At 36.9% G+C, this 19,203-nt stretch overlaps 1 protein-coding gene across 2 annotated transcripts in view; it reads left to right on the forward strand.

The window, feature by feature from the left end:
* The window catches only part of dscama (Down syndrome cell adhesion molecule a), an 85,595-nt gene that overhangs the window by 37,241 nt on the left and 29,151 nt on the right, over positions 1 to 19,203 (forward strand). For both annotated transcript variants that reach the window (XM_026273994.1, XM_026273995.1), the window contains 7 exons: positions 13,916 to 14,062; positions 14,904 to 15,182; positions 15,269 to 15,544; positions 15,626 to 15,922; positions 18,216 to 18,491; positions 18,599 to 18,877; positions 18,973 to 19,092. In XM_026273994.1, the coding sequence (XP_026129779.1) occupies positions 13,916 to 14,062; positions 14,904 to 15,182; positions 15,269 to 15,544; positions 15,626 to 15,922; positions 18,216 to 18,491; positions 18,599 to 18,877; positions 18,973 to 19,092 (1,674 nt within the window). The remainder of the gene's footprint in view (positions 1 to 13,915; positions 14,063 to 14,903; positions 15,183 to 15,268; positions 15,545 to 15,625; positions 15,923 to 18,215; positions 18,492 to 18,598; positions 18,878 to 18,972; positions 19,093 to 19,203) is intronic.

Genomic DNA, 19,203 nt, shown 5'->3' on the forward strand with positions numbered 1-19,203 from the left:
TGTGCAGTGCAGAACTGAATTATGAAATGTTTGTTTTGCTATAGAACGAACATTTGCTGGTTAGTTGAGCTTTCTGCTTTGGTTTTAAAAAGAAGACCCTTTGCCATTTTGATCTGACCTTTAAATTCAGAATCAGAATCAGAATCAGAATGAGCTTTATTGCCAGGTATGTTTACACATACGAGGAATTTGTTTTCGTGACAGAAGCTCCGCAGTACAACAGAATGACAGCGACAGAACATAAAACACATAATAAAAGAATAAAAAAATACAAATATGTAGACAGTGAATGACAATATACAAATGACAATTGTAGGCAGGTATATTACAAAGTGAATATTCTGACTATTCTAATATAATGACTATTCTAATATAATGTAATCAGTTTGGTTCAGTCATACATTTTGTTAACGTTTTTTTTTTTTTACTTATAATTTACATTTACCATTTAAAAAAAAATGTTTGCTCTCACACACACACACACACACACACAAACACATACACATTTGTTTCTGTGAATTGTGGGTGCTTTCCATAGACTTCTGTTCCTTTTATACTGACCAAACAATATTTTTTTATCCCCTAACCGAACCCTAAACCTACCCCTTACTGAAAACCTGTTTGCATTGTTACACTTTCAGATAATCAACATTTAAAAATTTTTATAATTACTTTCTATGGTGGGGACTGCAGGCTGGTCCCCACAATGTAGCATAAACAAGAATACACACATACACGCACTAATTTGCTTTCACACATAAACTCACACACATAAGACCACAGCTGCATAGTGTCACAATGAGTTTAGCATGGGAGCATGCAACCCATTTTCTTACAAATATTTTGTAATTGTTTGTAATCATAAATGACAAACAATATTTCATAATAAATTAGAAATAATAATAATAATAATGAAATAAAGCTGCAAACAGCAATTATGGGGCCAAGCACTCCAGAAGCAAATTGAGGAGCTTAGTATGGCATGGAGCGTCAGACCAAATGAGTAATAAAAGCAGTGTTAGGATGATTGCAATTGAAATGGCTGAAAATTCATAAATACAACCTCTAGTAATTTGATTAAATGGCTTATCACTTGATTAAATGGCTTAATCAAATCCTCTTGGTGTGTTTCTGATCATGGTCTTGATGGTACATAGAAAGTTTTAGAATAGTACACTAATGCATTCATAAAATATAGCATTTTATATCATAATGATCTATTAGAGTCAATGACAATTTCATATTTTGTTCAATTATAGTTTCACCAAGTGGCACAATCCCAACAAATCTTTGTATGTGTACTTTCATAGAGTGTGCCCATTCATATGTTCAAATTTGGTGAAAATATCTTTTGTTTTGGAGATATAGACATTTTTATATATGAGAACAGAAAAAAGTCTGATTGCCGAATTTGCTTGCATTTATTTGCCACTTACTATCATGAATGGTTTCTAAGATATTGAAAATGTTTTTCAAGTCTTAAAATGCAACGTTGCACAAACTTTAAGGCAAAACCTGGCATGTTTGGTATTACTGGACTCGGCAAGGACTCAGAAGTCTATAAAAGTGACTACTGTGAAAATAAGTTGACCACACCCTAAGTTATACGCATGTGAATATTTGATTTTACCACTAGGTGGCGCTGTCTCGAAACTTCTCAGGCTCCTTCAGGGCATCGTGCTGATGACCCACACCAAGTTTCGTAATGATACGTCATTGCGTTCGTAAAATATAGCATTTTACTACAAAATTCAAAATGGCAGACATGCAAAATGGCTGACTTGGCATGATCCCCAATCTAAAGAGACCAGATTCATGGTCAGAAATGATTAGCAAAAATATGCATCTTTCATATGTCCTGACCACTAGGGGGTACAGCGCCGAAACACTGCAGGTAGTCCCATGTCATGCTTGTTATAACAAACACCAAGTTATAGCCTCAGATCCATTTTTGCGTGCATTTCATCAAATTTGTTGATGAACAACATCACCCATGTATTCGCGTTATTCGAGGATTGTTTGAAGAATCAACTTGAATTCCATAACCTTTGCCAGCATGGTTTGAAGACGATCTGTTTCTATTTTTAAAAATAGGCGCAACGGCTTAGGATGTTTTACGAAAAATTGAAAATAGCAAAAAACGAAAAAAAAAAAAAAATCATTTTGGTGTTCATTCAACTCGACATGAGCCAAGGATTCAGAGGAAAAAAAAAATTCCTTCTGTGACTTAAGTTTCAAAAATAATAAACATGAGTTACATTTTGGACTTGGTGGCGCTAGAGAGTTTGAGTTAGAGACTTCAAATTTGCTACGGTTAATGTTGAGACTGTATCTTACACATTTATTATGTTTTTTTGTTTTCAAATATAAATACATACAGGTGTATATAGATAGTTTTACATGGGAGAGTGCGACTCACTTGGTGGATAGTGTTTAATAAAAATACTACAATAAAAAAAGACAAAGTAAGTAAATTGGTTTGTCGATGTTTTTATGTTTTTTTTTGTTTTTGTTTTTTGTTCATTTACACCAAATATACAACAAATTATAAATTTGTTATTTATATTTATAAAATATAATATATTTTTGTATATTAAATTGTATTTTGTATAGTGCTCCAGTGGTAGAGCATTGAATTTTGCAGTGCAAAAGGTTGTGGGTTTGATTCCCAGGGGAACACATGTTAGTTAAAAAAAAATGTTAGCCTAAATACGCTGTAAGTTGCTTTGGATAAAAGTGTCTGCTAAATGCATAAATGTAAATATTGTATGTATTAAACAGTAAATTGTTTATTTGTTATTTATTTCCTTTTTATATACAACAAATTCTAAATTTTAATATACATTTTATACAAAAAAAAATAAAAAAGTAATTCACTAAAAATCCAATTGGACACAACAATCCACTTGCTTTGTCTTTTTGAAAATCGTCAGTCATTTTGTATGCAGACTAGTGCGTCTATTTGACATGGGGAAGTGTTGTCCGGAAGTCCCAAGATGCACGTAGCCGTCTGTTCCTGTTTACTCTGACGGGGATGGCAGTCCTGCCAGCAGTCACGAGGGGATGGAAACTTCCCCCTGGAGCAATTAAAACCTGAGCATAATTGACAGGGTGTTATCACACTTCATCTCTCCACTGACTCCAAGAGAGAGAAAGGTGCACAAGGATTATTTGCAAATAAACCTGGTCATCAAATATCCATTTAACAGAAAACACTTTGAGGGCCGCTGGATCCTTTAAGCTGACAGAGATTCTGTATCTTGTAATTTGTGAGTGTCGGAGCGGAAACCTATTCATTAACATTGCACTTGCCACATGCTTTTATCCAAAGCGACTTACTGTCCATTCAAAGTGCATTTTATCAGTATATGCCTTCTCAGGAATCGATCACATGACCTTGTCATTGCACCTGCCATGCTGAGCTGGAAAATGTTTCTTTTTTCCTCCAAATTAAAGCTAACATATTTGTTTTAAGTTTAGTCTATAAAGCTATACTGATTTATTGTCACTGCTCACTGTAAATTAAACTCATTTCCCAGTAAGCAGCATTATAAAAGATTAACAGGATCTAATTTAGCACATGATTTGACATTATAGGCTTCAGTTCGCGGCAGTTTTTTTTCTTTTTTTCTGGGAGTTTAATGAACTGAGCGCAACAGCAAGGACACATGCTCTCACACTTACTGTCGCAAGCTTTCATCTGTCCATCTATCTTTCATTTGTCTTGTTCTACCCTTTTTCATCACTCTCTCTCTCCTTCACTCTCGTACTCAGTCTTGAATATTTAATGTCTTTGAATTACGGTGCCTCTCATCCATAATAAAGAGATATCAGACAAATGGAGCTTCTGTTTTCAATCGCTCGTTTCGCAGCTGAGAAGCTAAATGATTTTAAGGGGCAGGCTTGTTTGAATATCTAATCCAGATTTGCTCTCAGTGTGTGTTCCCTGACTCAGCTGGATGAATTTGCTATTAGCTGCTAATAATCACTGAGATGGGATGCTAAGATCAAACCTCAAACTGTTGGGAAGTTAGCCATGTTATGTAGAAATGTTCAAATTAAAAAACAAATAAATTGATATTGTATTGTAGCCTATAATTAATACAGTTTAATAAATTAATAATGCTGTATAATGCCTTGTGAGCAATATTCATACACTGAATACTAAACACTGGTTTAAACCACATTTTGGTTTAAATAGGATATATATATATATATATATATATATATATATATATATATATATATATATATATATATATATATGAAAAATCAATAATGACAATTACAATAATGAAAATAACAATAATCTAATTTCTATTTTTATTTTATAGAAATGTGTGTGTGTATATATAATTATATATATAATTAAATTTTTTGTAATAAAAAAGACCACAAGACCATAGTGTCATGGTGTAAAAAATATAATGTGAATGTGTGTGTGTGTGTGTGTGTGTGTATATATATATATATATATATATATATATATATATATATATATATATATATATATATATATATTTATTTATTTATTTATAGTAAACAGATAAACAACAGTGTCAGAGTGATTAATTTATTTTAGAAATATGATATATTGTCCCGAATAATAATGGTGTGCTGATGTGCAGCAATCACTATGAATGTGTTTACAGTAAATCCATTGATTTAAACCAGTGCTGTACTGTAACATATTACAGACATTATGAATGTTTGTATGAACAGCTGGATAGAAGATCAGTCCTCTTCAGATGTAGGGAGCAGAGAGGAGTGTGTGTGTGTGTGTGTGTGTGTGTGTGTGTGTGTGTGTGTGTGTGTGTGTGTGTGTGTGTGTGTGCGAGAGAGAGAGAGTGTGTACAGTATCAGGATGGAGTGCGTTACCCTGACAACAGCAGCTGCTGTCAACATCTCACTCTCTGACAAAAGTGTTAATTGCATTCCATCTCTCTCTCTCTCTCTCTCTCTCTCTCCCCCTCTCTCCCTGATAAAGACACTTATCAAACTGAAGCTCACTTATTAGCATGATTAGGCTTTATTAAACTCCTGGGTATCTCACTTCGTTGTTTTTTTGTTTTATTTTCCAGGAAACTCTCCCCTGTATTATTTCATATAATGTGGTCTCACAAGAGGAGTTGTATTTTGCTTTTGTGCTACTACTGGTTACTAAGAATGAATCAAACTCCTGATCTATGGAAGCTCAAGTGTTTATTTAGCTTAGTTTTTGAGGTGTTTGGAGTTATAAATCACCTGAACTAAAAGGTCATCCTAAAAGGTTAGGTTAATTGAAGATTGTGATGGTCATCATTTCCAAAAAAGACTTGGGATTGAGGCAGTGTGTTTATTGTAAATAAAGCATTTTTATTGTAATAAAGTGTGTGTTGTTATAAATTAGCCCATGATTTTATGAGAACAAAATCTTCAAGCGAAGCAGGGACTAAATGTGTATGTTAAAACATCTGTGTGCTATACATAGCCTTCAAAAGTTTGGGGTCAGTATGATTTTTTTTTTTTTCAAGAAATTGATACTTTTATTCCACAAGGATACATTAAATTAATCTAAGATTAGAGTGAAGACATTTATAATGTTACACATATATATATTAAATAAATATTAATCATTTTGGATATATTATTCATCATAGAAACCTGAGAAAAGTGGATTACGGTTTCCACAAAAATGTTAAGTAGTTTTAAAATGTTAACTGTTTTAAATATTACTGTATGAAATATTTTAGGTAGCAAATTAGCATAAGAGAATAATTTCTAAAATCACACAAAAAATTCAGCTTTGTCATCGCAGAAATAATTACGTTTTAAAGTATAATCAAGTGTAAAAGAGTTATTTTAAATTGTAATAATATTTCACAATATTGCGGTTTTGGTTAAATAACTTTTTTCAAAAATATTTTACAAATCTCCAGATTTTTTTACATCAGTGTAATCATCTCACAGAACAAGAGAAACTGTAAACAAAAATCATTCAGTGACTTGTTAGACCTCATTATAAGTGATGTCTGATTCACAGATGAATCATTGTTTTGAACTGATTCGCATAATCAACAGTTAGCTAAATATTTATTTTATCACAATGCTTGATGTGAAGTGCAGTGACATACAGCCAAGTATGGTGACCCATACTCAGAATTAATGCTCTGCATTTAACCCATTCAAAGTGCACACACACCGTGAATACACACCCGGAGCAGTGGGCAGCCATTTATGATGCGGCAGTTGGGGGTTAAGTGTCTTGGTCAAGGGCACCTCAGTCATGGCATTGGCAGCCCGAGACTCAAACCCACAACCCTAGGGTTAGGAGTCAAACCACTAGGCCACGACTTCCCATGTGAAGTTTACATTCACATTGATGTGAAGACTTCTTATGAATGGCTACATTGACTATAGTGAATCAGACTTCTCAATGTTTGTAGTTCACATTGCAGACAGGCCGCTGTCAGAGGTGAGCTGGATCGTTACTATTGATCTCACGCCATTGTTCAGTGAACACATTTTCACACACACACATTCTCACATACACACACACACACACACACACAAACCAATTAACTGCTCAAATACCTTACAGGATGTCCTCAGAGCCAAGGGAACAGATTCAAGTTGATTCCGCTCAGTGTTTTCGTGTGTCGTTTAGGGTGACACGTGTGTGATAACTCTACAATGAAAAGCTGAATTTCCCTTGCTCTTACAGAGTGTAAAGTTAAGGGGTTGAAACTGTATTGTGGGATATGCATTAGAAGGCATTGTGTGGCCTGGCTTTGCTACTGTGTTTAAAGGAGAGGGGGAAAATGTGAGATTGCTAGAGGGAGAAACTGAGAAATCGGCTTTACAGAAAGAGAAAGGAAACCAGTTACCTGTCATTTCGACACAGTTAAAGCACCTCAAGAGCTCCTGCTATCAGATTAAGAAACTGGGGCACACGGCTCCCCTATCGGCTCTTCTGTAAGTGTATTCGTCCTCAACGCCTGGCCTTTCATTGCACAATCTCAAATACAAAACGGCACGGGAAAGCAGTGCTACTGAGTTAATAATCTCATTCTAAATAACCTAAAACATTTTGTCCTCATTCTCAAGACAAATACAGCAGCAGATTAAGTGTGACTTTTTGTAGAAATGTAATTTACTCCTGCTGAAGTGTATGTTTAAGTAAATGGGAGATAGCTGCAGAGCCGGGCTCTGACAGAGAAGTGCACGCGCAAGTGTGTGTGTGTGTGTGTGTGTGTGTGTTTGCTGCAGTATGCACACATACACACACAGTTATTTTCCTTTTGTCACTGAAGACAAGCTGTCTTATACTAGCACTGCTCACATGCAAAGGAACGGATAAACAAGTACTTCGCATATCTCTGCAATGTGATGTGTCTTGCATGATTCGGACTGAAGGGATGGGAAAAATGAGCGGAGATTGTGATGTGATGGGTTTTTCTTAGTCTTTTCCGTTTTTTTGTCCCAAATTAATAAATATCTCATTATAATTCTATATTTTTATAATGTACACAATTGTTTAATTATAATTTATGCATTTTTATAACGTATAACATATGAATTATAATGTTAAATTTTTCAGTAATTAATAATTGTATGTATGTGTTATTAATAATTTGTGAAGTACTATACATATTTTTCTGATAATGTTTTATTTCCATTAATTTAAATTTAAATACTGTATTTCTTACATTTATAAAGTAGCCTATATATATGTGTGTGTATGTATATATAATTTTAATAATAATATATACTAATATGTAATAATATAAATTATCAAAATTACACAATTAGATTGTTATATATATATATATATATATATTTTTTTTAATATACGTAATAATAATAATATATAGTAATGTGTAATAATATAACTTGTTAAAGATTATTTATGTTTGTTTAAATTACAATCTTAATTGTTTTATTTTAAACGGTTTTTTTAAATGTGTGTACAATATGTTTGTATGTATCATTTTAATGTATATAAATATATGTAGATTACTTTTTTTATTTCTTTTATACATTAATTGTAAGACGATTATACATTTACATACATATATATGTATATATGTGTGTGTGTGTGTGGTTAAATATAAAAAGGACCAGAGTAAAGTAAATTTAACTCCAATTCAATCAAATAATTTTACATTTAGATACTTACTTCCTTGTGCTAGTGGTTTAAAAATCAGACAGCTCATTAATCTTTGCTTAGACAAAACGAACACTTTCTCTCTCTCTCTCTCTCTCTCTCTCTTTCTCTGACTCTCTCTCTCTCTCCACCCACTCGCTGTGTAAATTGTAGCTCGTCACACTCCACATTAAGTCCACGACTGGCAATGCCTGCAGGACCTCAGATCTGCGGTGTGTCATCTCTAACTGGGTCAGAACTCACAATAGCTGCATCTCGCCTTTTGGCTCGACGTAGCTTCTTTTATTCATTGCTAAACTGTTTACTTATGGTACTTGATTTAACACACAGACAGTAACAGACTGTCATACACATAAATACACTCACAGAGAGGCATTTTGTAATAAAATGGAGCTTCTTTTGGAAAATAGCCCAGACAAAGCCCACAGGAGAACAAGAGCATCAGGAGCAGCTCACAGGGGCATTTGAATATTTGTAATCTAGAGGGAAGCATCATTCTTGTAGCTGCTCTTTAAGGCTTGTGATTTTGCACTGCAGGAATAGTTCACCCAGAAATGAAAATTATAATTTACTCACAAGCTTGTTCCAAACCATTCTTTCTATAGTAAAGTGTGCTCTTGGTATTGTTTTTTTTTTCTTACAATGAAAGTGAATGAAGAAAGTATATTAAAAGACAGTATATGATATATATTTGGAATAAATGTGAGTATATACTGTAATTGTATGTAATTTGTAAGAACATATAATCTGAGAATTACCGGTATTAACCACTGGAATTTTAAATTTACAATTTACATGTATAGCAGTCCAAATGTATGAAGCATGCATACAGTTTTTATTTCTAACAAAACAATGTTAATATTAGGTTTCAATTTAAATAAATAAATTTTACTTGCATAAACTTTCAGATAAAAAAAATAAATTATTTTCCGGTAAAAAAAAGGTCAAATTTTCATGCTGCAGTGGATCATCATCAAGCGCACACATTCATGTTAATCAACAAAATTCAGTCCCAAAAGTGTGTGATAATTCATAGATAATTTTACAGAAAGTATTTCTGACATGTTGGGAACTCAGAAACGAAGACCAGGAGACTCTTGGGTAATCTTCAGCAGGATTCTTTATTGAGAACGCTCTGCGTGGCGCTGCAGTCATCAAGAGGTCTAACTTGTCCTTAAGACATTGTAGTTTTATACATTTTAAGGGGGTGGGATACACAGAGGTGGTGAAAAACCTAAACAAAGCATGCAAATGCAATACAGGGGTCAGCCTGATACTGGCCTTTTTCCCATCTTTGATCTTATCAGCATAACAGTGCCATTTAAATACAGAGGTGCCTGACAGTATCAGAGACAAAAGGCACAGCTGTGTCTTGAGCTTAAAAAGCCAAATGGCAAGGAAGAGCACAAAGACAAAAGGTTAATGTCTCAGACACTTGATTTTACTGATTTGAGCTTCTTGGGTGTCAACTTTATTACCCCAAAAAGTCTGCTATTATATTGGAACCTAGATTTAACATTTTCTAAATTTGTAATCCCACAGTCCTCCCTTTGAGAGTTCTAATAACTCTCACATAATACAAATTTAAACTTTCATAAGTCCATTCTATGGCCTATGTTTGTTAACACAAGCCCCATCTTCAGTCATGTAACTTGAAAAGGTTACAGGCACGTTTAACTTATTCTGTGTCTTATACTAGATTTACTTAGGTGTATTTTTAGAACCATAACTGTTGACACATATGGCATGGATGGTAACACGTTGTACAAACTACATGATGACACAGAAAAAAATCATGTAGCATAAGAGTGGAAGTCTTGAAGTCCATGGCATCCGAATAGCTGTGAAGTCTGTTTTCTGTAGTCCATTTCGCATGTTGATTCACTCAGATGACTCTTTGTCCTCATGAAGCTTGTTCATGGATGTCTGAAGTGATGCTTTACACCAGGATGTCACATATGGAAATGACTTCTCATGCACACATACCTGCAACACAAGAAAACAAAGAAACAGCAGACCAGCAGTATTCATGCATAGACATTTTTAGACTTCTGTTGATCGTATAGTGGTTTTAAGTCTGGTGATTGTATAGTGTTTTTCTCAAACTAGTTTTAAGTAATTTGACACCTATGGACCAGTGAGGTGGGGATAAAACTACGGATAGGGGAAACCTATGAGGAAGTCTTCACCACAGGGTTGGCCCCCGAGGCCTGTTGCACTTCGGTTCTTCCCTGGGCTCCTCACTGGTCTGTGTGTGTCCTAGTCTGTCCCTGTAGCTGTTGTGCGAACTTAACTGGGTGACATCTCCATCCTCTAATGAAACATCAGTCTTAACAAGACATCATAACCCAAAAAGAATAGGAGTGACTGGAGTGTGCTTTAGTATAGCTTTGAAGGCTGTGAGTGTACTTAACGTTCTCTCAATGAAAGGAAGTGAGTCAACGTTTTTACAAAGGATGTTTCATCTTTGTTGTACATTACTGGGGAAATTAAGCACTCACAGCCCTTACAGTTAACACCTGAGCAAGCTGCTCCAACAGTTAGGTGACGTGGGGAGGGGCAGATTCAGAGTGGTAAGTAGACTGAGTAGGAGCTGAGTAAAGCTGTTCATTTCTCTTAATGTCTTCTTACTTTTTCTACACTCTTTCATCCAGTGTCCAGTTTTACCACAAAAATGACAACTGCCCTCCTTCTTAGAACTTCTACGTTTCAGTCGGTTCTCTGTTTTGACCTGAAAAGATGCTGCTGCAATCTTTACTCTGGCTTTGACATCAGAGTTTCTTTCCCAAGCAGCTAAACTGTCTAGATTACTTCGGAGAGTTTTGTTAGACCAAGTTAGATCTAAGAATGGTAAAGCTTTTCTGTACTCAGCTACAAGGCCATCTGACCAGATGCGAACTAATGGTCCCTTGTCCTCTAACACACTTTCAGAATCATCAATTATTCCACTGTAAGTTACTGCTGACTGACAAAACCTTTCAGTGTATTCACTCACAGTTTCAGCCTCCTTCTGTACACAACTAGTGACCTTTGACCAATCCACTTTTGGTCCAACAATATTCTTTAACTCTCTCAGAACTCCCTCTCTCAATTCATCTTTACAGGCATGTTGTAGTTCAGAAGTAACAGCAGACTCAAAACTGTTGAATTCAGATTCAGTAAGTATTTGTGACATCAGCTGTGTGACTTCTGTTAACGACATGTCATAGAGACGCATTTTGCTGATCAATGCTCTTCTGAATTCAGTAAAGTTTGTGCGTACAGAGGGTAAGCTCTGGGATAGTCTCTCTATATCTTTAGGTCTTAGCCCTTTGGCAACAGTTTGTACTTGGACAACAGAAGAGTTGGCAGGAACACTTTCAGTTTCCTCAATTCTCTGAGATCTTCTCCTCGCACCACATACCTTTACTGAATCTACAGTTACATCAGTTACTGACTGGATGGCTACATCTGTTTCAAAGAAAGCTTGTAAATCAGGATAATTGTTATCAGTCTGACTAACTTCTTCCACATCAGTTTTTGCTGCAGCTTTGTTGCGATTCAGTTTCTTAGTCAAAGAGGATACTCTGGCTCTGAGCTCTTTGATCTGTTCCTCTAGTTCTGAGGTACGCTGAGAATGTTGCGTAGCTAGTGCTAAACCAAATTCTCTGTGGCAGCAGATAATGCCTTTCGCATTGTTTTTGCGAATACATGATCCTAGTACCTTTTTACATTCTTCAATTGACCATACTTTTTCTGGATCAATACCAAATTTCTTTATCAAATCCAATCTGACTGACTCTGTCACTATTGAGTCCATGTGCTGTCCTAACAATGATTTGAACTCACTGTCTGTCCATGAAGGAGTAGCTAGTCCACCTTTCTTAGTTGTTGGAATCAGTTTAGGATTCATTCTCAACATTTTGTAATGTCTTTCTGACACAAAAGGACACTTCTAACACAAACTATTAGCACTTAATGCTAAACTTCCCTGTCAGACACAGAGGGTAGAACAATATTAGCATGTGATGCTAATCTTCCCTGCCTAACAGAGGATTATTTTCATCTCTAAAATATCCTTTTTAGAGGGTCACTTAACACAAACTTTTAGCACTTTATGCTAAACTTCCCTGCCGAGACACAGAGGGTAGCAAAATATTAGCATGTGATGCTAATCTTCCCTGGCTAAACAGAGGATTATTTTCATCTCTAAAATGTCATTTTTAGAGGGTCACTTAGTTAACCAAACCCTACAGCTGTCTGTTAACTCTTCTCTGACGGTGCAGAGGCTAACAAATTTGTTCTGGTCTTAAAGGTTCTTTTGGATAGAGGTACACTCACCAACCATTGGTTGTACAGAAAGATTCAGTGTGGAATGAAGTCTGATCTTTGTTGAGGTTGCAGTTTCAATCTGGATTCAGGTGAGAAGCTCTATCCGGGTCACGGCACCAAAAACTGTTGGGAACTCAGAAACGAAGACCAGGAGACTCTTGGGTAATCTTCAGCAGGATTCTTTATTGAGAACGCTCTGCGTGGCGCTGCAGTCATCAAGAGGTCTAACTTGTCCTTAAGACATTGTAGTTTTATACATTTTAAGGGGGTGGGATACACAGAGGTGGTGAAAAACCTAAACAAAGCATGCAAATGCAATACAGGGGTCAGCCTGATACTGGCCTTTTTCCCATCTTTGATCTTATCAGCATAACAGTGCCATTTAAATACAGAGGTGCCTGACAGTATCAGAGACAAAAGGCACAGCTGTGTCTTGAGCTTAAAAAGCCAAATGGCAAGGAAGAGCACAAAGACAAAAGGTTAATGTCTCAGACACTTGATTTTACTGATTTGAGCTTCTTGGGTGTCAACTTTATTACCCCAAAAAGTCTGCTATTATATTGGAACCTAGATTTAACATTTTCTAAATTTGTAATCCCACAGACACCTAATGGTACTCCATACTCTGGTCCAGAATAAAATTGTATTTTTAAACAGTTTTATCCATTACAATTTAATTACAAAAAATCTGGAATAATAATAATAATGTTTCATATTTTGAGGGTCTTAAAAGGTTTTGTAAATTTGATTCCCTTAATAAAACGTTTTGGAATGTTTTACGTAATGCATCACGACCCAAATGCATTATGAGAGTGAGAATTTTTTAAAATATAAATTCTATTTAAAATCTTTTTATTATAAAATATATATTTCTCTAAATAGTCACTCTCTACACTCTAATAAACCAATTCTATTTAGAAGTGTGGGAATTCTAGACAACGGAGCGCTTCTCTAGCTTTAAATGACATATAGTGGAATTCCCTTCTTATTTGAGGCCTGTGCGATATGTTCTTGTTACAGGAAGTGAGACAAATTCCACCCCTCCATTTTAGTCATTGCGTAGAAAAGAGAGCAAATGACATTTCCAATCAAATGTGACACAGACGTCTCCTCTGAGAGGCATGGCAGAGCATGTGGCGGCCCTGGCAGACATTATTCCTCATAAAGTTTTACGACCTGCATATTCGGTGTTATCAAACCATTAGCATGAAATCAGTACTTACTGGTACACGAGCAGCGGGCCAATCAAATCTGCACGTGACGAGCAGGAATAGCTGCACTAAATCAGTGAGTTCCTACTGAGGCTGATGGCCAAAACAAGATTTTGTTAACCATGCCCATAATGTCTCATTGAGACATACAGATGCTACTGATTAACTCTGTTTAACGCTCACCAATTAATTAAAGTTTACAAAGATGTTTACCTCGCCCTAATTATATCGTATTTTGTGATTTTAGGGCCTCGATTTCTCATAACATCCACGGGGGCCCTGTACATCTTGGATGTGCAGAAGGAGGACGAATTATTCAACTACCGCTGCATGACGAGACATCGCTACACATCTGAGACCAGACAGAGCAACAGCGCACGGCTATTTGTGCCAGGTAAAAGTTTTTAATGTTATATTATTAGTCTGTCAGATCAGACATTCATCATTCCTGCTGTTTTAAAGTTTCATTGAAAGCCAGAGACTTGTTTGTGTTAGCTAGACTAGCAGCTACCGACCGCTGACAGTGAAATTACAAGGAGACTTTAGTAAAATTAGTAAAAAGTGACTTGCAGAGTATTCATGGTATATTATAGTCATGCTTTTCTAGTTGAGCTATGGCTAATGATACTAAGTTTGTGGGTTTCAATTTCCACTAGATTTTAAACATGTTTTGTGAGATTTCAACTGACGTTGTGGGAATGTAAGATTGAAAATGGTTAATTCAGGTAGATGGATGGATGGATGAATGGATGGATGGATGCATGAATGGGTGGATGGATGGATGGATGGATGCATGAATGGATGGATGGATGGATGGATGCATGGATGGATGGATGGATGGATGGATGCATGGATGGATGGATGGATGGATGCATGAATGGGTGGATGGATGGATGGATGGATGGATGGATGGATGGATGGATGGATGGATGGATGCATGGATGGATGGATGGATGGATGGATGCATGGATGGATGGATGGATGGATGGATGGATGGATGGATGCATGGATGGATGGATGGATGGATGGATGGATGGATGGATGGATGGATGGATGGATGCATGGATGGATGGATGGATGGATGGATGGATGGATGCATGCATGGATGGGTGGATGGATGGATGAATAGTTGGATGGATGAATATATAGATCCATTTCAATTTGGATGGATAGGTGGACAGATTGAATAAAATTACATACTAAAATAAATTAAATGAACAATTTTCTTGTTATAGATCCAACAGACTCAGCTCCTACAATCATCGATGGGTTTGAGAAGCGGGAGGTCATGGCGTCCCACAGAGTGGAGCTCCCATGCAAGGCCTCTGGACAACCAGCACCAAAATACCGCTGGCTGAAAAACAACAGACCACTAGAATCAGACTCCCGTTTCCGTCAGAGCGCAACAGGCCTGCTGATCGAGAGAGCCCAGCCCAGTGACACCGGCACCTACCTGTGTGAGGTTTGGAATGGCTTTGGGAACACAGAGGTCATAGGTCGTCTCACGGTAAAAGGTAGAACTCAAGTTTTTTTTTTTTTATTGATTTTGAAATATCTCATTGATAAAGTTAACGTAAGCAATGTCACTTTGTTGTTCCAGAACCTCTTAAAGTGGTGGTCAGTCCGCGAAAGGTGAAAGGCAGTGTGGGTAGCCAAGTGTCGCTAACCTGCAGTGTGACTGGCTCAGATGAGTACGAGCTCTCGTGGTACCGCAACGGCGACAAGATCAACACCGGCACCAACGTGCAGATGAACGGGATCAATAAGGAGTACCTTGTGATGGACGGGATGGCGAAGAGCGATGGAGGAGTGTACCAGTGCTTTGCCAGGAAGGCCAAAATGTCAGCTCAGGATTTTGTGCAAGTCATTTTAGAAGGTCAGCACCATCCCGACCTTTTAATTTTGGTTCTTTTCGGAGTCTTAAACTTAATAAAGTCCACTTAAACTTTATCCACAGATGGAACCCCTAAGATCCTGTCCGCCTTCAGCGAGAAAGTTGTCGGTCCAAACGAGTTCGTCTCCCTGATGTGTCATGTCAAAGGAACTCCACAGCCTGCCGTTACCTGGACCTTGGATGATGACGTTGTCACAAAGGACAGTCGGCACCGCATCGGTCACAGCATAACGGCAGAGGGGAATGTGGTCAGCTACCTGAACGTGTCCCACACCCAGGTCCGGGACAGCGGGGTCTATCGCTGCACCTGCAACAACTCGGCGGGGATGGTCTCCTACCAGGCTCGAATAAACGTAAGAGGTGCTTGTCAGATCAACTCCTCCAAAACACACACATATATTTCATTCTGCTTATCTCAAGTTCGTACATGAGACGAGGGCCTGACTAACATCTGCTCTTGCTTTATTTCTGTTGTGCTTTCTGTTCTTTTATTGCTTTTTGTCCATATTCCCTCTTTCATATGGATTGATGTGCATTTTTGTTCTTATGTGGGTTTCCAACCACACTCTTAAAAATAAAGGTTGTTTATTAGCTTCAGTGGTCCCTTGATGAAACTTTAAAATCCATTGAACTCTCTATAGAAGATTCTTTAATAGTGTAAAAAGGCTATTAGCATATTCTTTATAATAAGAGGGGCATTTACACAGCACAGTCTTTATATAATTTTAATAGTGTAAAAAGGCTATTAACATATTCTTTATAATAAGAGGGGCATTTACACAGCACAGTCTTTATATAATAAAATAAAATGCGTTTTTGAGACCTGGGAATGCAATTTTTTAAAATAGTTTCAAAGCGCAAGTTTTTGAAAATAATATCATTATTGTGCAGATGCATAGTGGGTTTTTTTTTACAAAGTTACATCGCAGAATACTGGCCTGGCATGTATATACTGACTAGTTGTTTAAAAATCAAATCTGTGGTTTACTTATAAAGACAGCGTCTATTTGAAAATGTGCTTCACTGATTTTGGAGACGTGAGCTCCACGCAATCAGAGGACACTGAGTGCTGATGTTTCCCGATGAAAGCAGCCTGAACTCGGCTAGTCCTTCTGACATTTGCCGTTGGCTCTGATGTCTCTGTAGTGGTTAAACATAAGATAAAATTAGTTTGAGTAAGTCTAACAGGAAATCTTTGGTCTTTATTCTATTAATCTATTAATCTGTTCAAAAGAAAATGAAAAGAGGCAATGTTTGATATATTTTGTTTCTTTGTATTGTATGTACGTTCCTTGAACTACATTTCTGAGGCTATTCATATCTTTAAATGAAAACAAAAATATCATTGATATCATTGTAAATACATTGATATAGATATAATTGTAAATACAGAACAGTGAGAAAAATTTGCAGTAGCCAAGGCGAGCTGACTGAAATTGTCAAGTATGCTGCTGTTCTATTTGAGGAATAACCGGACTTGCGTCATCCCATCCTTGGGAGTTCACACTCCAGAGTCAAACTTGCAAAGTCCGAACTGCTGAGGACGCAAGTCAGAAATTTCCGTACTTGGTTTTGAGAAACATGCGCAGACCTCCATCACCAAACTATTTGCTTATTCTACACAATAGTTTGGATGCGATGAAAAAACACAGACAGCAACAGGATTAGGGGAAAAAGTTCCTGCGACAAATTGTTCCAAGTAATTTCTATAGCCCCTCACTGCAGAACACAAGATCCAGGGGGAATGGTTGGATCCATCTAGGGGGTGGATACAGATATGTTTAGGTACATGTACGGTGGGAGGAGTTGGATCTGGATCTTGTGTTCTGTAGTGAGGACCATCTCTCTAATTTAAGTGGACAAGCGGGTGTAATGGACAGATGGACAGACAGACAGAGAGACAGGCAGACTGATTTATTCATTCTTTGAAATGTTGGGGAACCCAAAATGGTTTTTCTATGGCATCGCTATAAAACTATCTTTTGGAACCTTATTTTTAGGTTTCAGGGGCTGTAGTTCTTAAAAGTAATTTTAACATCTTTTCATTTAACGCTATGTTTCTTGATTTTTAACTGTGATCATTTTACTTTTTGTGTGAGTGTTTCATCATCAATGATTTATATTTTACACTGCTTATCTCTCCCTTCTTTAGAACAAATGTTGGAATTTTAGATTTACCAATTCTGCAACAACCTGGCAACCACCCAAAACATTCCAGTATCACTTTTGCACTGACAAACACAACTCACATTTTATTTTTCTAGTTTTTAATTTAATTAGAGTTTGCAGACCACACACAGAATAGGATATTTTCAACAATATGTACTATAAAGAAAGAAACATTTTTTTTTACTTCAGTGATTTTATCTAATTTCAAGTACAGTTTATATTTTAAAATATACTATTAAGGTTTGAAGTGCACCTTCAGTATAACACAAGGGATGAAATGTGTGAAAACCAAGCCATTTGGGAGTATCAAAATAACCATGCTAAACGTTTACTTTCTGTTTCTTTGATCTTAGAAAGGCCCTCATCCATAAACCATAAATCTACATTTCTTTATACTTTTTGTGCTACATTTACTGCCAATTGGATTTTCATCCCAATGTCAATATTCTTTTAAGGAGAAGTGTTTCTTTTGTGTACCCTGAAGGTCCTGCTGACATACGACCAATGAAAAACCTCACAGCAATAGCTGGCCGGGACATGTACATTCACTGCCATGTGATTGGCTACCCATATTACTCCATCAAATGGTACAAGAACTCCAACCTTCTCCCTTTTAATGACCGTCAACGGGCGTTCGAGAACAATGGCACGCTGAAGCTGCTGAACGTGCAGAAAGAACTGGACGAAGGAGAGTACAGCTGCCATGTGCTGGTTCAGCCCCAGCTCTTCAAGAACCAGAGCGTCCACATCACTGTGAAAGGTATAGCGATACTTGACTTCTGGAATAAAATGAGTGAAATGATGTCATTAGACTAGCTAGTTCATTTGGTATAGCAATATTTACCAATGTTCTCTGGTTGTCGTCAGTGCCTCCCTTCATCCAGCCTTTCGAATTCCCACGTTATTCCATCGGCCATCGCGTCTTCGTGCCCTGCGTTGTGCGCTCAGGTGACCTTCCCATCTCTATCACTTGGGAGAAAGATGGAAAGCCCATTAACGCCAGCCTCGGGGTGACCATCGACAACATCGACTTCACCAGCTCCATGCGGATCTCCAACCTCCAGCGAGTGCACAATGGCACCTACACCTGCATTGCCCAAAATGATGCCGCCATCGTCAAATACCAGAGTCAGCTCATTGTTAGAGGTAAGACTACTTGTTTAGCATCTTATTTTGGACTACAATAAAAAATAAAATAAAAAAAGATAGAACTTGAATGGGAATATGTGGGTTTTTTGTAGTTCCACCAAGGTTCAAAGTGCAGCCTCAAGACCAGGATGGAATCTATGGTAAATCTGTCACCTTGAACTGCTCTGCGGATGGAGAGCCGCGGCCGACTATTGAGTGGAAATACTCAAAAGGTACATGGCTTAATTGACAACTGTAAACTTGTGTGCAAAAATCAGTTTTCCTAATTGTTATTTTGTCTTGTAAATATATATAAACATTCTTAAAACAGTATACATTTACTT

Source organism: Carassius auratus, chromosome 10 (assembly GCF_003368295.1).
Source record: "Carassius auratus strain Wakin chromosome 10, ASM336829v1, whole genome shotgun sequence".
In the NCBI taxonomy this organism is placed as follows: Eukaryota; Metazoa; Chordata; class Actinopteri; order Cypriniformes; family Cyprinidae; genus Carassius; species Carassius auratus.